This window comes from Drosophila grimshawi, unplaced genomic scaffold, assembly GCF_018153295.1.
Source record: "Drosophila grimshawi isolate 15287-2541.00 unplaced genomic scaffold, ASM1815329v1 contig_311, whole genome shotgun sequence".
NCBI classification, from domain to species: domain Eukaryota; kingdom Metazoa; phylum Arthropoda; class Insecta; order Diptera; family Drosophilidae; genus Drosophila; species Drosophila grimshawi.
The window spans coordinates 1,541,254-1,567,923 of NW_025063098.1; the positions used below are offsets into that span (position 1 = coordinate 1,541,254).

General features: G+C 41.2%; 9 protein-coding genes across 10 annotated transcripts in view; 4 read left to right on the plus strand and 5 right to left on the minus strand.

Annotated features, from left to right (window-relative positions):
* The first annotated feature begins 447 nt into the window (after positions 1–447).
* Positions 448–1,331, plus strand: LOC6564147 (pupal cuticle protein Edg-84A). Its single transcript, XM_001990636.2, has 2 exons — positions 448–704; positions 764–1,331. The coding sequence occupies exons 1-2, from the start codon at positions 693–695 to the stop codon at positions 1,298–1,300; spliced, it is 549 nt and encodes a 182-aa protein (XP_001990672.1). The 5' UTR covers positions 448–692; the 3' UTR covers positions 1,301–1,331.
* Positions 1,332–2,807: 1,476 nt separating this feature from the next.
* Positions 2,808–3,560, plus strand: LOC6564146 (larval cuticle protein A2B). Its single transcript, XM_001990635.2, has 2 exons — positions 2,808–2,856; positions 2,993–3,560. Exons 1-2 carry the CDS (start codon positions 2,845–2,847, stop codon positions 3,482–3,484), a joined length of 504 nt encoding a protein of 167 aa, XP_001990671.1. The 5' UTR covers positions 2,808–2,844; the 3' UTR covers positions 3,485–3,560.
* A 2,588-nt stretch (positions 3,561–6,148) lies between these two features.
* On the minus strand, positions 6,149–6,661 carry LOC6564145 (larval cuticle protein A2B). Its single transcript, XM_043214906.1, has 2 exons — positions 6,646–6,661; positions 6,149–6,580 (listed from the first exon to the last, which is right to left on the minus strand). Exons 1-2 carry the CDS (start codon positions 6,655–6,657, stop codon positions 6,149–6,151), a joined length of 444 nt encoding a protein of 147 aa, XP_043070841.1. The 5' UTR covers positions 6,658–6,661.
* A 755-nt stretch (positions 6,662–7,416) lies between these two features.
* LOC6564144 (larval cuticle protein A2B) lies at positions 7,417–8,078 on the minus strand. The gene is made up of 2 exons (XM_001990633.1): positions 8,067–8,078; positions 7,417–7,992 (listed from the first exon to the last, which is right to left on the minus strand). Exons 1-2 carry the CDS (start codon positions 8,076–8,078, stop codon positions 7,417–7,419), a joined length of 588 nt encoding a protein of 195 aa, XP_001990669.1.
* Positions 8,079–9,121: 1,043 nt separating this feature from the next.
* Positions 9,122–9,712, plus strand: LOC6563167 (larval cuticle protein A2B). The gene is made up of 2 exons (XM_001990632.2): positions 9,122–9,133; positions 9,203–9,712. The coding sequence occupies exons 1-2, from the start codon at positions 9,122–9,124 to the stop codon at positions 9,689–9,691; spliced, it is 501 nt and encodes a 166-aa protein (XP_001990668.1). The 3' UTR covers positions 9,692–9,712.
* A 942-nt stretch (positions 9,713–10,654) lies between these two features.
* Positions 10,655–16,447, minus strand: LOC6563164. Its single transcript, XM_043215129.1, has 6 exons — positions 16,429–16,447; positions 15,689–16,348; positions 13,107–13,646; positions 11,761–11,831; positions 11,410–11,476; positions 10,655–11,335 (listed from the first exon to the last, which is right to left on the minus strand). The coding sequence occupies exons 1-6, from the start codon at positions 16,438–16,440 to the stop codon at positions 10,742–10,744; spliced, it is 1,944 nt and encodes a 647-aa protein (XP_043071064.1). The 5' UTR covers positions 16,441–16,447; the 3' UTR covers positions 10,655–10,741.
* LOC6563165 (larval cuticle protein A1A) lies at positions 12,960–13,747 on the minus strand. The gene is made up of 2 exons (XM_001990630.3): positions 13,691–13,747; positions 12,960–13,631 (listed from the first exon to the last, which is right to left on the minus strand). Exons 1-2 carry the CDS (start codon positions 13,700–13,702, stop codon positions 12,999–13,001), a joined length of 645 nt encoding a protein of 214 aa, XP_001990666.1. The 5' UTR covers positions 13,703–13,747; the 3' UTR covers positions 12,960–12,998.
* Positions 16,448–17,715: 1,268 nt separating the features above from the next.
* On the plus strand, positions 17,716–18,596 carry LOC6563163 (cuticle protein 7). Its single transcript, XM_001990628.3, has 2 exons — positions 17,716–17,759; positions 17,834–18,596. Exons 1-2 carry the CDS (start codon positions 17,748–17,750, stop codon positions 18,503–18,505), a joined length of 684 nt encoding a protein of 227 aa, XP_001990664.1. The 5' UTR covers positions 17,716–17,747; the 3' UTR covers positions 18,506–18,596.
* A 6,208-nt stretch (positions 18,597–24,804) lies between these two features.
* LOC6563162 (homeotic protein proboscipedia) overlaps positions 24,805–26,670 on the minus strand; it is a 36,045-nt gene continuing 34,179 nt past the window's right edge. For both annotated transcript variants that reach the window (XM_032737107.2, XM_001990627.3), the window contains exons 7-9: positions 26,487–26,662; positions 25,654–26,414; positions 24,805–25,474 (exon numbers count right to left, since the gene is read on the minus strand). In XM_032737107.2, the coding sequence (XP_032592998.1) occupies positions 24,928–25,474; positions 25,654–26,414; positions 26,487–26,662 (1,484 nt within the window). In that variant the 3' untranslated portion in view covers positions 24,805–24,927. The remainder of the gene's footprint in view (positions 25,475–25,653; positions 26,415–26,486; positions 26,663–26,670) is intronic.

Genomic DNA, 26,670 nt, shown 5'->3' on the forward strand with positions numbered 1-26,670 from the left:
TTTTAGGATCAAAACAATAAATAAATAAAGTTGAGGTTGGCATATTTAGTCTGAAAAGAGGTATAGGCTTTGTTGAGTCAAGGAGATCATACGGGGGATGTTTTCGCTTGGAATTAAAATCAATTAAATACTTTCAAGGGCCACGGATTAAAAATTATTATTTTTCGAAAAACATATATACCAAAAATCATGTGAGAGTTACGAGTTACTTATGGACTTAAGAGCCTATCAGAAAACCATTCACCAAAACAAATAAATAAATACAAAAATGTATTTCTTTGTTGTTTTTCCTTTCTGTAATTTAAAATGCAACTATATTGGTACACCGAATGTTGCTAAGGTGACAGCAGCATCATTTCACGTTGCCTCGTTGTAAGTGGCAATTACAAGACCAAGCTACTCCAAAAACCTGTCGATGGTTGATAAACTCGTTGAGATCGTCTCCAATTAGGCGCGAGCCTGGAGGTCTGGCGAGCAGCAGCCAAATTTGACCTTGAAGTGTTTATCAGCTCACAGGACGGTAACTGGTATTGTGGCACTCAAGTGTGGCATTGGGTTAGTGTGCGCTTGACCTGGGTCCAGTGTTCGCGTGGCCTATATAAAGCGTCTGGCGATCTGAAGAGCAGTTGTGTCAGCTCAGCTCAGCTATCAACAGGACAAAACGTTGAATATTCTCTGCTCAAGTGCTAACTATGTTTACCAAGGTAAGAGATTATATTTGCTAACTATGAAATGTACAGAATAATAATAATTCCACAAATAGATTTTTTTGTTTGCCACATTGATTGCTGTTTCCAGCGCTGGATTGCTGCCCAATCGGGCGGTAAGCAGTGAAGACACCTTCGATGCGCATCCTCGCTACTCCTTTGGCTATGATGTACAAGATGCGGTTAGTGGAGATGTCAAGTCCCAGAAGGAAACACGTGACGGCGACATGGTAAAGGGTCAATACTCATTGAATGATGCGGATGGGTATCGACGCATTGTGGACTATACAGCCGATGCTAAGCATGGCTTCAGTGCAGTGGTGCGACGTGAACCACTTTCTGCTGCGGCTCTCGTCCCAGTCGTGGCTAAGCAGGTAAAAATACCTGTACTTGCGGCCAAGAAACAGCCCGTCCAACAAGTGCTCGTTAGAAACTATGCGACACCCACCGCTGTGATCCACCACGCGTCAGTGGCACATGTGGTTCAGGCTGCTCCAGCCCCCACCTATGTTTCCCATCACGTGCCAGCGCTGTTGAAATCACCGATACACGTTGCACATCCACAAACCGTTTCGTATGTGTTCCAACACTAAAGGGAGAGGCAAAGTCTGATGTCATAATAAATAACTGTTTTATGTTTTTGTATTCAAATAAATTCGATGTTAATGTGAATTGATAGAAAGTATTTTAGTGATAAGTTTTAAGCTTTTTGAATATTACTTATTTTTGTATCCATATATATGTGACCCAAACCCTACGCACATCTAAAAGGAACTCTGAATCTCTGCAAATTTTAGAATTGTAGTCACGTAATGGTATCTGTTGTAAAGAATCTTCTTCAACTAATAAACCACGAATCCTTGTTTATAATTGACTCTGCGTCTAAGCAACTGTTAACTGTTTTGTCGCTTTGAACAGAGCATTACACAGTCGCGAACTTCCATCTTCCCACTGGATACTTTTTTTTTTGGTTTGTAGGAAATATGAACAACAATTAAGTACATATTACTTTTTGAGTATAATATCTAAAACTCTCTATTCAAAGCTTCCTATTTATAAGAAGTATTACAAACATTTTTGTATTAGAATTCAGACTATTTGAAAAGAAATAATCCTGTTAAAGAGCGAACTGTGAGTATTCGGGTATTGAATTGTGTTTGAAAATGCCTTCAGAAATAAGAATTATAATGAGCGTAGCGTAATCAAAATTACGTCTATGTACAGTTGATCGCCATATCTTGTGCAAGTTTCAGGTTACGTTTCTACGTTTAATGAGAGGGGTCCCTCGTCGGAAGTTGGAAGGTGGCGACAACAAAAACACGCATTTCAAATCCAATTAGAGCTTAAATGGAGCGCCAGCACCTAATACTCATACAATTTTAAGGTCGTGTCTGGCTGATCATGTGGGGAGGGGGTACACCTGGGACAGGTATGTGTCTGTGTGTGTGTGTGTGTGCATGCAAGTGCACGGCAGTCAATTTGAAAAACCGTTGTTATGCATTTGCGCATGCGCTGCATACGTTATTATTCATAATGGAACTGTGTGTGCGAGGTGTGTGTGTGTGTGTGTGTGTATTTGTTGTGTGTGTGTTTTTCGAAAGCGAAAACAAATGAGCGATCGCATCGAATTAGTGGCTCATAGTAGACGACGCTTGAGTATGCGACTTCTGAGTATCTGAGGCCAATATTAATTCGGCTCGAGTGGGACCAATTCAATCAAGAAGGCATTATGCCTTTATCGTTGTGGTTGCTGCTGTTGCTGTTGTTGTCATCGTCATTGCTGCTGTTGCCTTTGTCACTTGTGCGCTTAGCCTTGGTTAATAATGTGCTTGGGACGATCGGCTGGCTGACCGCCCGTCCGCCCTCCTTCTACTGTTTCTGTTTCTCCTCCCACCGACCACCACCTACACGTTCGGTTCGGTGCTTCTAGTCTTACTCGTCTGGTATTTTAGTATTGGTATTTTGTGTTTTGTATTTTGGTATTGTCGCCAACGTTTTGTGACGCAAGTGCAAGCATTTGCTTACGAATTCGGGCACATCGCCTCGAGCGAGGTATAAAAGCCGCAGTTCGACTGTGTTAAAATCAGTTCAACACCAATTACGGTATCTAGAGCAACCCAAGTAAACCAAACAAACAATGGCATTCAAAGTAAGCCATCCCATCCTCCCCTTGCCATCAAAAAAACAAAAATATATCGCCAAATAGATGAAACTAAGAACTGGTGTCCTTAGAGACGTGCTCAAGTGGAATAAGTGAATTAAACGTGTGTTCCGTATTCTTGCAGTTCACCATCCTCTTCGCCGCCTGCATCGCCGTGGCCAGCGCTGGTGTTGTCCCCGTCGCCGCACCCTTGGCCGCCGTTGCCCAGGTGGAGGAATACGACCCTCATCCCCAATACACCTACGGATATGATGTTAAGGATGCGCTTTCCGGTGACTCCAAGACCCAGGTGGAGACCCGTGATGGTGACGTGGTCCAGGGCCAGTACTCGCTGAACGATGCCGATGGCTACCGTCGCATTGTGGATTACACAGCCGATCCCATCAACGGCTTCAATGCTGTGGTGCGCCGTGAACCTTTGGTCGCCGCTGTTGCCGCTGCTCCCGTCGTTGCCGCACCGGCACCAGTTGTGCACGCCGCTCCCCTCGCGGCTGCTGCTCCTTTCGCCTACGCAGCTGCCCCGGCACCAATTGTGAAGGCCGCTCCTCTGGTCGCCGCTGGCCCAGCCATCGTCAAGACGCAGTTCGCCTCTCCACTTATCTCGTACGCCTATTAGATGACAAATAGGTGCCGCCCGACCTGATAATTGCCGTTAGTTGTTATTGAATAAAGAATGTGATGTCATAGAACAATTGCGATTTTTCCTCATTTGAAATTACACTTTGGAATACAAATTGATTAATAATATTAATAAAGAATGGGAATTTCTATAGAATTAGAAATGGAAATTTTAAGTAGGCATTAAGGGCTTTCCAGAATTCTCTGATTCTCCTGTACAAGGTGACTGGATACCTTAAAAATATTTCACGGAAGCCTAAGCCAAAATGGGACTGGCTCAACTAAAAGTAATCACAAGCAATTGAAAATGAAAAATACTTCCAAAGAAATTAAAAAACATTACATGCACAATCTGAGTGAATTAACTTTCCCTCGCCAGTGTTTACAAATTTCAAGGTCGTGTTCACCAATGCACCACATTAAAGAGCCAACAAAGAATCAACCGAAAGCAAAATCAAAAACAAGTTAAACATTGTAAATGTAAACATTCATATGATTCACGGCAGCAATCACGTGAGAAACCAAAAAAAAAAAACAAAAACAACAAAAAAACTTATTCACCGTGTGTTGGCCGAGAACGCGACTTGCGGCTAAAACGGTAAAGCCAAAACAAGTTGCAAGTAACTTTGTTTTTGTGTTTTGTGTTGCCAGTTGGTGGATCATTAATAACTTTTTGTTAAAAAATGACTGCGAATTGATTACAATCAATCAAATTAATTTTTGCTTAAGATAGTTTAGCAAGGAAGGGCATCATATATAAAAGAGCGTTTTTAACATATTTTGTTGTTTTTAATATTTAAAAAAAAAAAATAATAATAAAAGTAAATTTGATTAGATTTGTTGAACTTTTAAATATGCAAATTTTCACAAACTCTTTGTCTTATAAATTATAAGTAGCAAAGAAGAATCTACCAATTTTTTTCTTTATTAAGAAATTAAATAAAAATTTTTTGAGATTCGTTTTGAGTTAAAAATTAATTAAAAAAAAATGAATTTTCAGATTTTTGTATTTCCCATAATTTCTCGTGTAATAAATAAATTTGAATACGAATATTTCAGGCTTCTTTTATTCCAAAATTAAACAAAATTAATTTTAATTATTTTTTTTTTTAATTTTGCATTTAAATTTGAATTTTAAAAATATTATATTTACATGAATTTTCAGAGTTGTTAGATTTCCCACATATGTAGCATAGTTTCCTGTGTAATACATTGCGTTGCAATTTGTGTTCGTGGTGGAAAGACGCCCAATAATTATGCTCAGTGTTGGTTTTTACGCGCATTGTTTAACTCGCCTTGTGGTTTTATGGGCCACCTCGACTGGGGCTATGCGCTTGCGCATTTGTGTTGCCAGATAGCAACGGTTTGCTACTGTAACTGTTATGGCTAACCGAAATACTCGGCTGTTTTTTTTTATTAGTTAGCGGCTACTGCTGAAAGTACCCGCGCTTCAGGCTTGTGGGAACTAGCGCGAGACACGAACATGTCATCGGGTAGCTGTGGCTGGACAAATTTCAAGTGTTGCTCATACGAGGTAATTAACCATAAAACCTGACTTTGACCTTAACACTCGAAATCGCTGGTCACTTGTCGCCAGCTGCATGTGGAGGACAAGCGAGGCGGGCCATGCCTTGGCATATTTGGATGTATGGAACAGATGTTAAGGTAAAAGTCAAAGAGCTGTGGCCTGTTCCTTATCTGGTCGTTACTATCTTGTCGATAAGACAATGGCAGCGATTTAAGACAATATTGGCATATAAATCATTCTGTAATACACATTCGCAGCTTTGGGCGTTGCTGCATTTGGCGAAAGGCCCAAAACCAAAACTCTGACCTTAACTTGTTTGCTGGCAATCGTATTGAATTTTGAATATGGGGTTTGCATGTGCATTACTTACATGCATGCACGATGTTTTCAATGATATTCGAATACGTCAATACGCATCAATTTGCGGTGATTGGTGTAAATGTAAACGGCACCAGGCAGATGGTAAATGTGGGTAGTTCAATTTGCTATAATGAGTTGGAAGCGTGCAATCTGCCTCAGAGCTGTCCGAAATTGATTTAAAGTATAGAGTTGCTAGTGCATCAAAGTAGTTACGCACCGAGATCTTTCAGTTGCTATAATGGAGATGTAAATTGATGTTGTTGAATACGTGATTTTGTAATCATGTTTGGGAAATGCGGAATCTTCCAAAACAAATGAGGATGGGAATAAAGCTGAGGCTTTATTACTTGAGTTATTTGTGTTGAAAATATGTAAAATATCAATACAACATTCCGATTACTAATAACAGGGAAATCGATACTGCGCTCGATACCCCAACTTAAGAATACATTGAATAAAAGTTCTTCTTAGTCTAACCGCCAAACCGAGTACATCACTTTGTCGCTTTAAAACCCAACAATTTCAAATTAACCATCTTTGCTGATTGGCTTAATCCTGCAATGATACTTATTTTTGTCCTTTATAAATCTCTTGCCAGGCATTGTCTGCAAAATATAGGTGTGAGTAAGCAAATATTAAAATTTGACAATCATACTTGATTAAATTCCTATCCACACAGAAACTCTGATTTTTTATAGGCTTAGAAATATGCAACAATTTATTCAATTTAGGGACATTAACATGGCTTCATCAAATAGCTGATTGTCGGTCCACTTAGTGGAGCTGATGGTAGGAAAGGGGCACTGGAGCGGCAGCAACAGTCTTGACAACGGTCTTCGCATGATCGAGGGGCACACGGTTGACAACAGCGTTGAAGCCATTGACTGGATCAGAGGTGTACTGAACGATGCGCTTGAAGCCATCGGCATCCACCAGCGAGTACTCGCCATGGACCACATCACCGTCGCGCTCCTCCACCTGGCTCTTGGAGTCACCGGAAAGGGCATCCTGCACATCATAGGCGAACTTGTACTGGGGATGGGGATCGTACTCATCGTCCTGCTTGGCCAGAACGGGCTGGGCATGGGCCACGGCCACTGGGCCATGAGCATAGGCGACAGCTGGAGCCGGTGCAGCATGATACACCTGCTGGACGGGCAGAACTCCGGCGCTGACGGCGGCAACGAGCGCAAGGATGGCAAAGAACTGAAAGTTGATGTACACACATAAAATAAAGGACTCAAGAATCCACTTTGAATGGTAGAGCTTACCTGGAAGGCCATGGCGAATGAGGTTGGGACGCTGTACGAATATCCAAATAGTGATACGAAAGCAGTGAAGCTGTGGAATGATTTGCAGACTGCACACCAATCCGTTTTTATACTCGAAGTGTAACGTACGATTTGAAATAATAATAAAAATATATATATTTTTTTTTCGCTTATTTACAATACAATTTTTGTCACTCGTATTTATTATTGCCGATTTATCGACTGCGCGCGTGGTAATTACGAATGGGCATACATAAGTATAAAATATATTTATGCAATAACTGCGACATGTAAATGTGTGCAGATTAGTGTCATAGGTAAGTGGTGTCCAACACACGAACCGACAACCACACAATCGTACTACAGCCACACCTTCTCCAATTGCTGCTGTTTGACCGCGGGCAATTTGTCTGTTTATCGCTTTCACAATTTCACCTTGACGGCTATATCGAATTAACTGCATAAAAATACTTACAACCTAATTGGATTGATTGGCCTTGCAAGTTGGGTGGCATATGGTTCAACAATGCCAATATTTCATATTTCAATATTTCAACGATGTGGAGATCTTATTCTTCAAATAAAGTAATTTTTGAAATATACTAAATTGCATTGTTTGTTAAATTATTTCCTAATAATTCGATTCCTAGAAGATGTCTAGTATTTAACTGCTTGTCCCTCTAACAAAAAAGATAAACAGCAATATTTTTTATAAAACATCACATTTATTTTCAAAGCCATAATATTGAAATCAAATCAATTCCAGTCAGCTTACAAGTTCCTCACGGCAAAAGCTGGCGCTGTATATCTCAGAGGAGCAGCCCTCAAAAGAGGAGCAGACACTGTAAGTGGGGCAGAGCGGACAATAGGTGCTGCAACGGCGACTGGAGCAGAGCGGACGATGGGCGCGGCGACGGCAAGTGGGGCAGAGCGGACGAGGGGCGCTGAAACGGCAACTGGAGCAGAGCGGACGAGGGGTGCTGCAACGGCAACGGGAGCTGCCTTCACCAGAGGTTCAGCAACGGCAACGAGGGGTTCACGGCGCACGACGGCATTGAAACCATTGATGGAATCGGCGGTGTAGGTAACGGTGCGTCTGAAGCCATCGGGATCGACCAGGGAGTATTCGCCGCGAACTACATCACCATCGCGCTCCTCTACATGACCCTTGGAGTCGCCGGAGAGAGTGTCCTGCACATCGTAGCTGTAGGAGTACTGGGGATGCGGGTCAACCTCCTCGAGCTCAACGGTCCTGGCCAGAACGGGTGCGGGTGCTACGGCAACGGGTGCCACAGTTCTCAGCACTGCCGCTTGGGCCACGGCGAGCATAGCGAGTGCGAATGCGATCTGTGAATGGTGAAGATGAGGGTATTGAGTTATCCAGCGTAATCCACAAAGAGGCAGCATGCCTTCTTATGTACCTTGTAAGCCATTTCGTTGGGTTTGGATTGGAGAGTTACTTGGTGTTGTCCTAAGCAGCAGCTGAACACTGAATGTCTGGCCGAGTGCTGGCCATAATGTTATATAGTCAACTCGGTGACATTGATGACACCTAATTCGAATTCATTTTTGGCGCTTCGCAACCACACATTGATAATATTGGTATTGAAAGTCCATTGAGGATGGATGATGTCGAATCTAGTCACGTATAATTGTCACGTACGTTCTTCAGTTCTCCAGGTCGAACACTCGTTTAAATCGTAATATTTCATTAAAAACCCATACTGCATATTATTTATATATGCTACTCTTTACCTTTGGCTAAGACCGTTTACAGTTATTGCATATATACCTTTGAAATTGATCGATTTTAGTATGCAAATTAATTTAATACGTATAAAATTGAATCGTAAAATATATACTTATATGAATTGAATATAAAAAGAAACGAATGGTTTCAAATTCAAAACATTTATTTACGGTTAAAATGTACAAGATAAAAAATTATTTTTGGAACAAATGAATAATATTAATAAATATGTATTAAAAATGTGTTAAATTATAGCCGCGGTCTCTATTATAGACAATGATTTAATGCTTGCGAATTGCTAACGGTTTGATTGACTTAAATATATTAATAAATACTTTTAATATGCCAATTTGTCGTGGTGATCGCAAGTTGAAACATTTGTATATTATATATACCACTGCAACTTTATGCAGCCTTACAACCGAAACCAGTTTCAGCACCCCCAATAAATTTGGTTTATTAAGATGACTACACATAAAGTATACAAAATATACATACATACATATACCATTATACAATGTACTCGGACTCAATGTTACATTTACCACACATATTTAGCATAAGTGAATTGCACTAATTACCCAACTTCGGCTACGAAGACGCAATCCCGATTCGGCAGTTAGTTGGTAGTGGGTCGCTCTATATAAGCCAACAGCAAGCAGCAGCAGCAGTCACAGTTCAATTCGCTCTCAGCTCTCAACAGTAGCCCAGCTCAAATCAGACACAATGGCATTCAAGGTACGACTTCGAGTTATTTGTTACATGCCATTTTCAAGCTCATATTTCACCCTTCGATATCCTTCCTAGTTCGTCGCATTCTTCGCTCTCATCGCTGCCGCCAGTGCCGGTCTCCTGCCCGCCGCTCCGGTCTACCATGCCGCACCCGCTCCGGTCTACCATGCCGCACCCGCTGTGGCCCACTACGCCGCACCGGCTGCCGTCGCCCAGCATGTGATCACCAAGGCTGCCGAGGAATACGATCCTCATCCCCAGTACAAATTTGCCTACGATGTGCAGGATTCCCTCTCTGGTGACTCCAAGAGCCAGGTGGAGGAGCGCGATGGTGATGTGGTCCGTGGCGAGTACTCGCTGATCGATGCCGATGGCTACAAGCGCACCGTCCAGTACACCGCCGATTCCATCAACGGTTTCAATGCTGTGGTCAACCGTGAACCCCTCAACATTGTGAAGACCGTTGCCGCCGCCCCCGTTGCCCATTATGCCGCCCCCGCTGTGGTAAAGACTGTGGCTCCAGTTGCCCACTATGCTGCTCCAGCTGCTGTTTACCATCATTAATTTTGTTATATCTCGCACTGATTCGTTATACTTAGTTTAATATTGAAAAATAAATGTTAAAGTGATTTTAAAAACATTATTTTTAATTTCAAACAGGATACGCTCTGAATATCAACAAGCGATTATGCCCACATTCCCCGTTGAAATGCTTTAAACTCAAACTGTTGCCAACTAAATTTGGTGCGACATTGAAATACCAAAGTCAAGTTACAACTCCATTTGGTACACTTCCGAGCAATCGCCATGAAAATTAACTAATCCGATCAACAAACAATGTATCATTTCTTGTAGCTAACTGATTTCAATCTTCACTTTAGTAAACATATCTTTATTGTTTTACTTAGTTTCTTAGTGCACTTATAGCTGATTTCTAGCCAGCGGCAGCCAACTTAATTCCGGTTGGTGTTTTGACATCAAAGTCAATTTAGATTTGACACCTTGTTGGCGAGTTGAGCATTTCTTAATTCCGTTCCAAACATGACTCGCTCGATTTGATTGAAACTGGTTTGGCACTGGCCAGACACACGCCAGACCACTGAGATCAAAGGTTCTATTATCGCTATTATTTATAGTTGCATAATTGTGATTGATAATGGGATTGAAACTGTCTTTTAATTATTTAAAAAAACGGTATTTTAATTGACGCTGCTAGCTTAGATAATGGAATTGAAATTTAAAGGTCAAAGACTTTTCTTAATTAGTTTATGGATTTTATTATTATTGGGTGTTTCCGTGAACTGCGACCTACTCAGATCTATTATGTCCATCAATCCAGATTTTTGCACGAAACTGGCCAATGCAATTGATATATTCTGAGACCTAAGCCATATCACGAAATATGATAAAGACTGTGAGATCTTGGCATATACATCCTACGAACCGTGAAGATCGACGTAAGCAAAATATACAGTTGAAGTTGATGACTTAACAAGTCGCTTTGCACCATTAATCTCAAATATTATGTAAAGGTAAACGAATTAAAATTTATTTAAAATTGGCAAGGTGAATTGCAATCAGTTTCAGTCAACACATATAACAAAATGGCATTTTTTAGTGATGGGCGGCATAGGTGGTGTAAGCCGGAGCAACGGTCTTCACAACAGCTGGTGCTGCATATGTGGCATAGTGTGGAGCAGGTGCGGCATAGTGGGCAACTGGAGCCACAGTCTTTACCACAGCGGGGGCAGCATAGTGAGCCACAGCTGGGGCGGCATAATGGGCAACGGGAGCGGCGGCAACGGCCTTGACGAGAGGTTCACGGTTGACCACAGCGTTGAAACCGTTGATGGGATCGGCGGTGTACTGGACGGTGCGCTTGTAACCATCGGCATCGATCAGCGAGTACTCGCCACGGACCACATCACCATCGCGCTCTTCCACCTGGCTCTTGGAGTCACCAGAGAGGGAATCCTGCACATCGTAGGCGAACTTGTACTGGGGATGAGGATCGTATTCCTCGGCAGCCTTGGTGATCACATGCTGGGCGACGGCAGCCGGTGCGGCGTAGTGGGCCACAGCGGGTGCGGCATGGTAGACCGGAGCGGGTGCTGCGTAGTGGGCCACAGCGGGTCCGGCATGGTAGACCGGAGCGGCGGGCAGGAGACCGGCACTAGCGGCAGCGATGAGGGCGAAGAATGCGATAAACTAAAAAGGGACAGAATGGGAGACATATAGTAATATGGCCTGTTTCTATTCGTAAGGTGCTCTAAATACCATACCTTGAATGCCATTTTGAAGAGCTTGGTGTGCGACTTGAGGACTGAAAGCTTATGTTGTCGGATGAAGCTAAGTTTGCAGTATGATTAGAAATTGAGCAGACTGTGGTTTATATAGAGCAAACAGCGCTTGGGCAGCAAGTGCATTTGCCCCGAGGTTGTGCGTTTGTTGCGGCTGCTCATTATTATTAAGCAAATTACACACACCACAAGCCACACTGTAGGCAAAGGGTAGCGAAAGGCCGAGTGCAGGGCGAACGCATTACTTGAAGCATTTGTGTGAGGAATGTGGAGCAAATTGGGTCTTGTCTGGCAATTGGACATACTATTGCTCATGCTCATGGACGCGTGTACCGTCGAGGTTCCGGACTCAGATCTACCTCACCATCGCACACGAGTACGCAGTACTCAAAATCTGCCAGCGGCTATTTGACATTCAATTAGTGTGCGCGACATTACAATTGCAAAAAAGTGCCATTGTTGCTACCGGATACTTTTTGCATGCCAAACCGGTTAGATCAAATGCGAAAAAAAAAAACAAACTAAAATATATCGTTTTTTATATATTTATCTAAATTACATACCGCATAGATTAGTGTATGCTCTGATTGTTGACTTTTAATGCCCATCAGGGAAATACCCAACTATTTCAATCCCAATTTAATTAAGTTTGAGACCTTTAAATATTTACTGACATAAAAATTATAAAACGTTGTTTATAATTGGCTAATGTTAAAAACTAATTCGATTTTTCCAGGGACCAGGGAATGCATTTATGTGCGAACAGTTGAATTTGGATTAGGATGTTTTGTCATAGCCGAAAAGCGGATTTTCTAAAGAAAAAAACGTTTTAAAATAGTTTCAATACAATAATCACATATATCGACCTACTAAATAATTTTTATATAACCTACTAAATAATAGTTCATTTCATTTATATAGTTATTTGATATAAATTAAATATGGTCCTTGTGGCCTTTAATTTGTACATAGTTCTTTAGCTCTACACATTTGCTTTAAGATTTCATAACTGATGATCCTTTTGCTGACTAAAATTAAAATGTTAATGTTAAATATATATTTTTACCAAAGTTGTTTGCTGAATTTGTCTAAGATTTCATTCAAAGTAGATATTTCAAGTACCACCCTAATTTAATTTAGGATCTCAATTAATATTCTGAAATACATTGATGCAAATAAAAACTCAGAAAGTTGGGTAAAGGTCATCAGACTATATGCCAATCAGGACAATATAATTTAAATGAATATATTTTTATTTGCATTTGTGGGTCATATTAAAATCATTTAGAATTGGTCAGAAGTGGATCCAGCCAATCCAACACTTTCCACAGTATCCATTAATTCAGCAGTAGTCACCTAGTTCTTTCATAAAAGCCAGTCTAAGTTCGGCATGCAAATATGAAACCCGTAGTGTATGAGTAATCTTGGATAAATATTCGTGATGCATTAATACATTTATTAAAATATTTACAATAGAATTATGCAACAGAGCTTAAAGATCTAAATATGTTTAGCAATGAAAACGTGGAATGGAGAATGCATTAATACTTTCGTCGGCGCAGGTCGGAGCTCTAATGATGGTAGTAATTGTGGGCATCATGTGTGGCTGGAGCTTGTGCCTCATATGTGGTATAGTGTTGCTCGTGGTGCTGCTGGTGCTGGGGCTCGTGCTGGTGAACGTTGTAGGTGTGTGCCGGGGCCGCATAGGGCGCAACATAGGCAGGAGCAGAATAGGAGACGGGTGTCTTCAGCACAGATGTCGGTGCCGCATGGTGGTACTGCACAGGTGCGACTGGAGCAGCAGCAACCAGCTTGTGGTGTGTGTGGGTGAGGGGCTCGCGATGTACGACGGCATTGAAACCGTTGACTGAGTCAGCTGTGTACTTCACGGTGCGACGGAAACCATCAGCATCGTCCAGGGAGTACTCGCCTTGGACCACATCGCCGTCACGGGACTCCACCTGGCTCTTGGAGTCACCAGAGATGGCATCCTGCACATCATAGGCAAAATTGTACTTGGGATGGGGATCATCAGGATACACCTCATGGGCGTGGGCGTGTCCGTGGATGTCGTGAGGCTTCTGGTAGATCACATGTGCCTGCTGCTGGGGCACTGCAGCTTGATAAAGCTGGGGCTGCTCATGGTGTTCCACAGGAATAAGGCCAGCCGAGACGGCAGCAATGAGGGAGACGAGTGCGACGAACTGCAGCAAGCAGGACTTAGTAAGCGAACGTTTAATAATAGGGATTATTCAGTGTTTACCTTGAAAGCCATTTTGCAGATTATGAGGGATTTGTGAGACTGGAACTAAGCTGTGGACGCTGTGTACTCCTTCTGTGGAAGTCCGTGCTATGAATAATAATTGAGCTCAATTGCATTTGTATTTATAGACGAAATTTCGTTGAGCACCTTGGCCAGCGTTTTTTTCCATTGTTTTTTGGCTTTTCTTTCACTTTTTCGTAAGTTTTACATAAATAATTTGAATTTTAATTCATTTGCATGCCGCTCTTTGTATTTGATTTTTTTTCTCAGTTACCGAACGGGTCGGCGCTCGATCGATTAGAGATTTGCACCCACGAGTCACACCCATGTGGCCAACTGGCGCTCGTACCATTGCCATTGTTATGAATGGAAGACGGACACCGTACGAAATAGCCAACAAATAGGCAAACAAAAAAGAGGAAAGAAAACAAAAAATATACGCAGCTAACAAAAGACTCAGGCGAGCAACTTGGTTTCGATAGCTGGAGGTGTCGGGGTCGGGTTTTGGGTTTGGGTTGGTTTGGGGCTTGCGGGCTCGAAACATGTAAGTAACCTAATAAAGACAACTTGATCGATGCCAGCATTGCACTTGACACACACTCACACACCCCCCCACCAGCTGTCCAGCTTTCGAACTGCAATGACCTAAAAAAAACTATAAATAATATCAAAGGAAAAAACAAAACTGGCTACTCAGCAAAACTACAAGTGCCAGACCCATGCCAAAGACGCTCAACTTGTTGTCAGACATGTAATGTCTGAGCTTTCAGGTTGAAGCTTTTTCTCCACTCGGTGTTTCGTTCACTATCGACTTATGGCATAAGTGCTCAATCATGCACCCATAAACTTACACACACACACACACACACGTACATATAGCGAGTGACTTAACTCTTTGCAAAATGATGTAATGTTGCGCTGGTCGGAATTCAATTTTAAAGAATTTCATTTGAGGTCATTTCTAGGCTAGAAAGTAAAAATAGTTTTAGAAAAATTCCAATGATTAATAAAGCCTGGTATGACTGACAATTTGAATTTGGACAGAAGAATTAGAAACAAAATGGATTGTTTCCAAAGAAAAGTTAATTATAAAATGATTTAAAGATAACTTAATTATAAAATGAAATATTTACATTTGAAAGATAATTTTTCCTTCTTCGTATATAACTAATACGATTTCGGCCATGTACTTTTGATACCCTAAGTCAGAATTCAATGACCTGAGAGACTTTCAATTTCAATTTCAATTTATTTAATTGTTTTGTTTTTTGTTGGCTGTCTAGATAATGGAATAATTAAAAAACTTACTTGCGTTTGAATAAGGTTCAATCTCGTTACCCAACCCAACACAACGGTAATAGAACTTTTGATCTCTTTCGACTGACGTACTTGTGGCCAGCGCTAAACCAGTTCCATTAAAATAGACCGAGTCATCGTTTGGAAAGGAATGGGAAATGCCGATGCCGGCAACATTTTGCTAAATATAAATAAACCTAAAATACCAACCGGAATCGCAATTATTCAATGGTCTGATATTTATCTACACGTATGTATCTTTCAGATGAATTCCCCGTGAAGCTACATAAAAACACGGAGATAACCACAGTCACTGCTTGTTATAAATTGTATTGATACATTGTTTGTTGATAGGATTAGTTAATTTTCATGGTGATTGTTAGGAAGTGTAACAAATGGTGCCGTAATTGAAAACTCTACTTGACTTTGGAATTTCAATGTCGCACCACATTTAATTGGCAACAGTTTTGGCTGAAAGCAAATTTGGTTTATTGTGTGGGCGTAATCGGTTAATGATATTTCCAGACTGATTGCATGGAAGATCCTGGTAGTACTTGAAGCATTAAAAGTAGAATAACAAAATGTATAATTTGTTTTTGCAAAATTTCAAATATGCGTTATTTTATTTTAGATGTCAATAAATAAAGGTACAGCAATATGCGCAAGAATTCTATAAAAGTGTATAACAAATTAGTGATGGTATGCAACAGACGGAGCGGAGTAAGTGGCGTAGTGAGCAGCTGGAGCAGCATAGTGGGCAGCTGGGGCGGCATAGGTAGAGTAAGCCGGGGCGACAGTCTTCACCACTGCAGGGGCAGCATAGTGAGCAACTGGAGCTGGAGCTGCGTAGTGGGCAACTGGAGCAACGGTCTTGACAACAGCGGGGGCAGCATAGTGAACTGCAGGGGCAGCATAGTGGACAGCTGGGGCAGCATAGTGGGCAACTGGAGCCACAGTCTTGACAACAGCTGGGGCGGCATAGTGGGCAACGGGAGCGGCGGCAATGGTCTTCACAACGCTTAGGGGTTCACGGTTAACCACAGCGTTGAAACCGTTGATGGGATCGGCGGTGTACTGGACGGTGCGCTTGTAACCATCGGCATCGATCAGCGAGTACTCGCCACGGACCACATCACCATCGCGCTCCTCCACCTGACCCTTGGAGTCACCGGTCAGCTTGTCATCGACTCCGTAGGAGAAACGGTACTGGGGATGGGGATCATAGGTCTCGTCGGACTTGACCACCACCTTGTGGGCCACAGCTACGGGGGCACCATAGGTGGCAACTGGAGCAGCTGCGTGATAGGCCTCGGGCACATAACCAGCGCTGGCGACGGCGACGAAAGCGAGTGCGAAAACAAACTGGAAAGCGACAAGATAATCCATTAATTCGCACATGCACATATATCCACCGTGCAGATCTACTTAAATTGAGCACTCACCTTGAAGGCCATTTTGCTGATTTTTTTGTTGGATTCGGTGGAGTTCTTTACAGAAGCAAGAGCGAATGTTGAATGATACTGCTTCTGGGCTGGCCAATGTATTTATAGGCCCCAGTCGACACTGTTTTCACTGATAGCCGAATTGGTTGAGTCTGCATAGCGGTAATCGTAAGGTGCTTACCTGTGGCCTTCTGCATATCATGTTCGAAATTAGCGCAGTCACCACGGTAACCAGTGGTAATCGAAGAGATTGTCAAGCTGCACAGCCAGCAGCAGGTGAAGCCGTAAAGGGTAAATTATTTAGAAAGGATTTGGGATTTCCTTTACGATCTCAAAAGTGATTCGAGCGAAGCTCACGTCCAAGCAAATTGCCCATCTTAAGCCAATTACAGCTGCTTACGAAGAAGATTAAAATGCTTATAGCTGAAAACTGTGGGCGTGCAGATATAGTAAGGATGCATATGTACTCAAAGACGTATCCTTGAAACACGTGTTAATATTCTTCAAGCTCACTGAGTATGACACGTTGACAAGTTGTTTACTTACACTGGACAATTTAAGTTATTATTTGTTGATAAGTAAATAATTTATATTTAAAATATAAGTCAAGCTTACCTATTCCTAGGTGCCGTAGCTCCTTGATTTTTGTCAGGAATTTTAAAATGATTTATTTAAATACCTACAACAATTTAGAATTTTATTTGGTATATTTTGATGCACAATTTCGATTTTGATTAATTGTTAAATTATATTGGCTCTTCTTCTATTAAAGTGATATTTATTTGAGGCAATTGGAATAAATATTCCAATAAGTATGGCACTTATTAGCCTTTTTACATTAATAAACCATTAAAGTTCCAAGCTAATCCTATACAAGATTAATTCTTAGCTGTATTTATTCATCATGTATTTTAGAGTTATAAGATTCTTATAGGATTTTAATTACAGAAATGCTCTAACAAAAAATAACCGTTATATCCGTTAAACTTTGCTAAACTTGGATATCAGGTTTGTGCGTATGTTGAATCATTCGCCGGCAATCTTTCTCTTTTTGGTTATGGTTCGTTCTCGGAGATCATAACGTGATTATTTGCACACCCACAGTACTTACCTTCGAACAGGAAGTACCAGTAATCGCCAGCCAACAATCAACGGCCAAATCATTAAATTTTTGCTGTCACCATGAAAATAAATCGCTCACTCAGCAGCAGCGCAGTCGCGTCGCCGATTTGCTATATAAGTTCAGGCTTACGCCCAGAAATGTATCATTCACAGATCAAGTTCACTTCTGTAAAGAACTCCAAAATAACAACAGCAAAATGGCCTTTAAGGTGAGTGCTACATTCAATTCGATCTGCACAATGGATACACGTGCGTATTAATGGATTATCTTGTCGCTTTCCAGTTTGTTTTCGCACTCGCTTTCGTCGCCGTCGCCAGCGCTGGTTATGTGCCCGAGGCCTATCACGCAGCTGCTCCAGTTGCCACCTATGGTGCTCCCGTAGCTGTGGCCCACAAGGTGGTGGTCAAGTCCGACGAGACCTATGATCCCCATCCCCAGTACCGTTTCTCCTACGGAGTCGATGACAAGCTGACCGGTGACTCCAAGAGCCAGGTGGAGGAGCGCGATGGTGATGTGGTCCGTGGCGAGTACTCGCTGATCGATGCCGATGGCTACAAGCGCACCGTCCAGTACACCGCCGATTCCATCAACGGTTTCAACGCTGTGGTTAACCGTGAACCCCTTAGCGTTGTGAAGACCATTGCCGCCGCTCCCGTTGCCCACTATGCCGCCCCAGCTGTTGTCAAGACTGTGGCTCCAGTTGCCCACTATGCTGCCCCATCTGTCCACTATGCTGCCCCAGCTGTCCACTATGCTGCCCCCGCTGTTGTCAAGACCGTTGCTCCAGTTGCCCACTACGCAGCTCCAGCTCCAGTTGCTCACTATGCTGCCCCCGCAGTGGTGAAGACTGTCGCCCCGGCTTACTCCACCTATGCCGCCCCAGCTGCCCACTATGCTGCTCCAGCTGCTCACTACGCCACTTACTCCGCTCCGTCCGTCTCCTACCATCACTAAATTGTTGATACTTCTTGTTTACACTCGTTTATTTAATCGTTGTTCATATTGCTGTACATTTATTTATTGACATCTACGAATAAATAATGCATACATGTATGTAAAATATCATGAAATATAATTTAATGGGCGTATTTTTGTAATAAACAAGACCTTAGCCGCAATTGAGATTTGAAGAAGTAACAGTTCACTTTTTCAATAGAAAGTATTGTCGAGGTTTTATTTGGCTAAAATAGACTTCTGTTAAGACAGACTTTAAATCACCTTATAGCCTATGGCGAAAGTCCTGTGTTGTGAGGTTTAACTGGGAAAAGATAAACAATAAATCAACTTAGTTTATATTAAAAAATCTTTATTGAGATTATAATGGAATTATGAGTAGATATTACTAGTAGTTTAGCAAACTTATTTATTGCCTATTTTTTCTAATGCGAATATATATCATATATATTTTCGATAAAAACTCTTTTATAGATGATTTCCTGTATTAATCGTTTTACTTCTACAAATAATTTATTCGAGTACCAGTTGATATTTTACTCAAAGTAATAATTGAAATATTCGCAACCCTTGGGTGCGAATTGAGCACTCACAGCACAATTTCAAATAAGCAATAATATTTATATGAATTGCATTTACCTGGACCGGCAATTCCAATTGCAGTTGTTGATAATTGGTAAGGTCGTTCACATGCTGAACACTATTATCCTGCTTGTGTGCCTTCTTCTTTTTTCTGTTGGGCAAGGAGTTCATAACTTGTTTGTCTGCCAGGCGAAACAACGGAAAAAAGTTCACAGACATTAAGCATAAAAGGACTTCAAAGTCGTTGTGTCTGGCGTCCGCAGGACTTTTGTTTTGTGAATTTCAGAATGCTTTAAGGATGTTTTGCAGCAGCTTTGCTTTCACTCGCATCCAGAGTGCAACGAACTTGGGAAGTTGCGACGTTGTCCTGCCTTAAGTTCGAGCCTGGTTGGTCAGGCTGTCTGCAGACGAACTCAAAGTTCCTGCCAGGCGAGCAGGGTGCGAGGCATGCATACTATTTGCAGATTGCATACTGAAGGGCGGGCAGGATTCTGCTATATGATGCTGGGGTCATGACTTCAATTTCAAATGATAAATACCCGTAAAGGGGCCTCTTGTTTTTTTTTTATTTTTGGTTGGATGGCGTAAATAACCACAATTATAGCGAATTGGAAGTAAACAACAAAATAAAACGCTCGTTTCCCACAATTGAAATCAATTGCAAGCATTCTAGATGGACTGCTACTGATACATATTTATGTATGTATGTATCTGTGGTAGATCTGTTGCACCTGTTGTTTGTTTGTATGTCAAAAAAGAACTATTCTGTTGGGGTAACCCAAGGTCGAGCGTTGTAAGCGGAGCTAGCCAACTGCTACATGGATCGTTGTTAGTCTGACCCCTGTTCGCAAGGGATATGAGCTTAAATCGGACTAATCAAGTGGAAGATTGCACGTTTTGAGGTGCACACACTTCGATATATCGACTGGGCTAGCGAACCCTTCTCAACTTCATCATCATCATTATTATCATCTGCCTTGACCAAAAGCACAACAACAATGCAAACTGACAATGCGAGCAGACCAAACAACAAAAGCAAAAACAAAAAAACAAAAAAAAGCAAAAATAAAAAGAATATAAAAACTAAAATGAAAATCTGAACAAAAAAATTTTAAAACCCGATCAAGTGAGTTAAAGGATCGCCGCGATGCTTTGGCAGGCAGAACGAAGCAGTCAAAAACAGGCTTTCGCCGATCGCAGTTCATATAAATAGCAGTGAGCTGCTCCTGGCCGGCTCATTCAGTGTTTTGTGCTGAGTCCAAGAGGTTGGGCCCACTCGGCTAGCAATCCAAGTGCCAAGTTCAGAGAAGCCACCATTTGGGTTTTCGTTAGCGCAGCCCAATTCAGAATGCAGTTATGTAAATTGTAATTAACAACAATAATAACAACACATTTGAATATATCAACCGGTTGTAACATGTCTGTATGTCTGTTAATTCCGTAGGACGATCACACTCTATCAGATCGCTAAGTGTCTGCTTCAGCTGCGCGGTGCACTCGCAACTCCAATGGAAATCGAGATTTGAGCTTCGGTCCGGTCCGCTCCCCGTCCCGCCTCCAATACTCGGCAGCAAAACACCAACAACTCTTTCGGCATCTTTGGCACTGCACATCTAAACATCATCCAGCACCTGGCAAAACAACACCGAATGATGACAACAATAAGCTGGCGGGAATTGGCACTCGATTGTTAGCCAGCCAGGCCATTTCGCATTTTGGCACTCATCACAAGGCATTGAATCGCACGGACCAGTTGGACGAACCCCCCCAAACACACTCTCTCTCTCGGCCCTTGAACAAAATTTACATTTGTGATTAAGTTTAGGTGTAACCAATAAACAAAAAGCAAAATACTACAATAGGCTACCAATTTGCTCATGTGTATTTACTTACAATTTACGCTTGCTTGGCTTGCAGCCGAATCGCACCCAATGGTTGTGAACAGTCATCTCAACCCAATATTATTGTTTGCCTTGTGCTGCTTACTAAATTGTACGCCGATTACATTTTCAGCCTGGTTTCGATACTTGGCTAAATTTTGATAACTACTCGGTTTTATTGATTTACCTATTGACGTAATTTGATCCTTGTGAGATAAAGTTGCTTTAGTTGCAGGTTCTAGCAAAATATACCAGAGATATAATTGCTTATCCTGAATTTATAAAAAATAGAAAATACTTATAAAAAATAAAACATATAAAATAGGCAAAAGACAGTATCTGGGATCCAAATATATATATATCGGAGAAGAAATACAGATTTCGTTAACCACCTTTCGACCTATTTCGACCTGAGTATTCTAATTTGCCTTCTTTTTCAATAATTAAATATTCAGAATTTGCTTATCAAAAATACTTTTTTTTTTTTTAAGTGTGATTGTGAGTAAAAGAACTGAGACCATTATTTATATTTCTCAAAATAATTTTGTATAAGTAAAATATTGTACCGTTTTATTTTTTGCAGTGTAGCCAAGCGAAATAGTTTAGTTAAATTGAGATCGCAGTGCGCAAAATGCGATTACAAAAATATGCATGAAAATGTTTAAATATATATCGTTATGATTGCCTTAAGAGTACAAACAGACACACACACACACACACACACACATACACACACACATAAACATGCAGCATACATAAATATAAGGCAAGTAGCTGAATGTGTACAATAATTTATGTATATCAAGGTCAGAGGGGCCCCCACAAAAGCCTATGACTGGAACTTATGGATCAAAAGAAATAAACCACATGTGTTAAGCACTGTGTGTGTGTGTGTGGTGCTGCCAAAAAGTAAGTTAAATGCAAACTGGTTTGTATTACTTTAATTGTTATTATTTCACTTGTTGTGCTGTTGGCCAGTTGCAAGTTGGCCTGCACAGGGCCGTTAAGGTTTGTTGCCAACAGCTCGAGCTGCCTGATTTTTGTAATTGTAATTGTTGAAATTTCACATATGCATAAGGCTAAACCTTAGCTATTTTTGACTAAGCGTTTTCAAATTTTCATTACATATTTGTCAACGTCATCGTCTTCGTCATCAGCCGGCGTTGGTAACGTGGCCAACACGGTACGGTAGCCCTTAAAATGTCTTACACAGTGTTAACGGCTATTTATTGTAATTTACCAGCTCCAAATACCAGTAACAAATATTCAGCTTAGCTACAAGAGCCAAAGCCAACGTGTTGACGTTTTGTTTGCCACACCCCCCCTAAATCAATTCAATAAAATATCTCGAATCTTTTTGTGTTTGTTTTTTTCTTTTAAATTCACAAGTCTAATTAATGTATATACAGCATTGGCCTTAGCCAAATAGGAGAGCAGTTATTTTTATCTAGCCTATGTTTTGCGGTCTCATTTCGCAAAATACATTTTTGATATTTGGCATTAACCAAAGTCGAGTGGGCCTTAATTTAATTAAACGGAGCAGGACACACTTTTGACCAGTTTAAATAAGAAAAAATTTATATAAATGTATAGATATCCATTGGGGATACTGATAATACAGACCCTGGCACATGCAAACAGCAGACAGTTGTGACATTGTTTAGGTTTTAGCCAGTACTCGACATGGACACGGAACTCGACGAGGATGTGGGATACGGATACCCAGCAGCAGGCAATTTTGACAAACACTCGGCTGGGTGATCAATCTTAAATTTTCACCGCTTCTGTCAGAATTGTGCGTAGCCGACGACAGGGGACTGGGACTGGGATTGGGATTGGGTTCGGTTTAGGGTTTGGGACAGGAAGAGCATGTGGCATCCTAGTATCTGAAATGTTGACAGCAAAACCCAAAAAAAAAAAAAAAAATGCTGCTGGTTGACGAATGGGCGCAGTTGCAGTCCTTAGGGACACAAACTGCGACCAATGACCAAATGAAGCATAAATGTCCGCACTTCAAAATTTCAATCAACTATTGAATATGATATTGCTTGGCATACAATTGTTAACTTTTCTAAGGCATTGCATCATTGGAATAATAATTCTCTTGAAATATGCATAGAACATCAATTTTAATGTTGTTGGTCGGTAGTTTTATAAATATATTGATTCTTACACCTTTAAAATGAGTATCGAAATTAACACTTGAATAGTTTTAGTGATACTTTTTATGCCCCGAATCCATTAAAAATGTAAGAAGGGTACAATGAATTTTGATAAAAGGTGTAACTAGCAGAATAAGCACGTTCGATCCAATAATGTATATATATTCTTAATCAGCTTCAATTCGGTTCGTTTTACCTATTTTCGTCTATCCGATTTTAGAGTATATTGAATTTTAAATAGATGTTCACGTATATCACACACAGATTAAATTTATTTAATATTATCGATAATTATCGATAATACAAATTGATTTCCGATTGCAATAAGAGACACAATTGTAAAGATATATATTAAACAAAGGCATTATTGATCAACTGTAAACATTTCTTAAGATCGAAAACGAAACACAGATCGAATAAGAAACATATATTCATTGTGAATAGACTACCATCAGTATTTTTCGAATTTTGGACAGCCTCTTAGTCGAGCTCTTTCGACTATAGAGTTGAAAATAGATTAAATAAAATCACAATAATTTAAAGACTTTGAATAATAGCGTTGAAGTCTTTGAGTATGTAACTTGCAACATATGTAAATATTTACTGAAATGCGCATATTTGAAAATTTTGATGGAATATCACTTTCAGCTGAAACCCAATGCCGCAGCCGATTTTTGCAAACTCTTTTCATATTACATGCACATACATTTTCGCAACTTTAAAATTGTTTCCATTTGCTCAAGATAATCCCACACACACATTCTTCACAACGGTAAATTTGGTTTAGTAGCCTTCAACACCCGAAACTCATCCATCATTAATTGTCAGTTGGTTTTCGCCAGAAAACATTTCTGTTTCTCTCCAAGTTGGGTATTAACTGAGAGAGGAAGAGGCAGTAAAGCAAGCAATGAGCAAAAACTATTGTGATATGAAATTGTATTGTTTTGTTTTGTTTTTTAAGATTTCAATTGCTCATCGGTTTTATCGTTAATTAATGTAATTTGCAGCTTACAACGACAATTGGTTAATATTTATTCATTTATTTCATTCATTCGTTATTTAGTGGCTAAATGTTTTTAAATTTAATTGTATTTGGAATTTACATTTACAACATACAAACATTACAAACATTGAATTTGATTGATTTTTCATTATCATTTCATTTTTGTGTTATTTATTTCATTTCATGAGAATATCATTTTTAATCATAATATTACATAATGGAAATTGTATTTGAATCGCAAACAGACAAATTTCACATATTGATTTGAGCTACTTTCGAATATTTACAAGAAACACAATTATATTTTTGATTTCTGTATTTGCCATTTAGTAAGTTTCGATTTATATATATTTAGTAGACTTATGTTGAATTACTTTTGATAAGGACTGGTGGAAATTTACGCTGAAATATGTTTAATGTTTAATTTTACTAGCTATATACAATTTGAACATTTTATAGATAATTTTCGAACGGAGAGAATTTACTTGCATCTTGTGTGTGTGTGTTTATTGGCTTTGAGCCAAAGTTGCAATTTTCCAAGAGAAGCCCTAATCTAGATCTCTAGTCTGTCTCGAAGTGACAAATAATTATAGATTAATGCATATTTCATTTATCACTCTACCTACTATATAAATATATATATATAGTATATATTTAATAAGACATACAAACATATTTACAGATATGTGCTACGACAAAGTGCTTACACACACACACACACACACGCACACTCAGACAAAATTCGACTACATCGATTTTGATTTCATTTTATTTACAGTCTATAAACTACCAAAACTAACTTAGCTGATAATATTCGGGTGCAAAATCGTTGGCCAGATTGCTCAGAAAATTAAAGTCCGACGAGCTGTTCGAATTTTCCAGCCCGCTGATGGCAGCCGCTGCCGCCGCACCACCACCAGTGTTGGCAAACGCCTGTATCTGTCCACCAGCCACCACAGGCGCACCACCCCCGTTCAGCACGAAATTGGAATTCGCCGCATTTGCATTTGGTATGTGGACATGAGAGGTGGGTGGCGGGGGCGCGCCTCCGCCTACCACTTGGATAGCGGCTGCAGTCGCAACTGGATTGTGGTGCGATGCATGCAGATGGGGGTGTGCTTGCGCCTGCATATGATGCGGATGCGGATGTGGATGATGGGGATGCGGATGCGGATGGGGGTGCGGGTGGGTGTGCGTGGGCGGCACAGGCGGTTGTTGTTGCTGTTGTTGAGCAGCGCCCGGTTCATAGTAGCCGCCGCCAAAGTTGTTGTAGCTATCGCAGTTCTCCATTTGCAGGCCAAGCGCACTATACGTTTCACCAGCTCCAATGTGATGCATGTGTCTAAGGAAAATTTAAATAAATTGCAAAAAATTTCAAATTAGACGAGTTTTTATTCGCTTAACGAAAATGTGTGCAGCAAAAAGTGAATGTGTCTCGACTTTCGTTAAGTTTGGAGCATGGTTGTGCAACTCACTACATAGAGGTCGCTTTGAACGTCGAATTGTTGAATTTGTACTTACTGTTGGTGACTTATAGGCGTCTGCTGTTGCTGGTGTTGTTGTTGGTGCTGTTGCTGGAACCCAACCGACTGGTGTTGGTGTTGGAAATTCATGTTGTCGTAGTAAGCACCGCCAGTCTGCGACTTGGGATCATAAAAGTTCGTCGGTCCGTTGATAGGTGGCGCCTCAAAATCACCAACTGGATGATGCTGCTGCTGGTGCTGTTGGTGGTTCATGTACGCACTGCCGCCATTGGTGTCGTTGTAGTTGTAGTAGAACTGCTGCTCATGTTGGTGTTGTTGCTGTTGACTGTTTTGATGGAAATTACTGTTGGCGGCATTGGTGTTTGGTTTGGGACTTAGATATTCGCCGTGAAGCGCTTGTTGCTGCTGTTGCTGCTGTTGCTTGTGCGGGTTGTGGTGCGGCGAGGCGGCAAACTCAATATCGTATTTGCCATAATAATCCTGAGGCATTTGCTGCGGCGCCTGCAATGCCTTTGCACTCGGATTCACATTCGGATTGGGATAGTAGGCAGCACCAGGAAAATAACCAGCTGGCCCAGTAGCGTTGCTGCTCTCGCTCAGCGGCGACGCAATTCCAATTGGATTCGCATTCGCGTTTGGATTCTGATACCGTTTCTTGTTGCCGGCTTTGGTTGCGGGCGGATTCGAGGCAACGGAGGCATCCGAATCGCGCCGGAAACTGGCCAGACTGGGACCCGCGTCGGTGTAGCCGAAGGGTGAGGCCTTGGACGAGGTGGAAACAGCCTCCTTTTTAATGACCTTGAGTTTTCAATCGAGTGAATATATGAATATGTGGTATACTGGTACACATAAAGTATATTGGAAATTTACCTGGCCGTGAGAGTCGTCTTTCTTCTTGACCTTGATGGGACTCTCGTCGATGTCCTCGTCGAGGCTGACGCTGGACGCGACGCTGGAGTCGGCACTGATGACATTCGAGGCGGATACGGTGGTGCTGCCCAGCAGATTGGACGAGATGCCGGTCTCCAGTGATGAGTTCGGGGTGACTGTCATT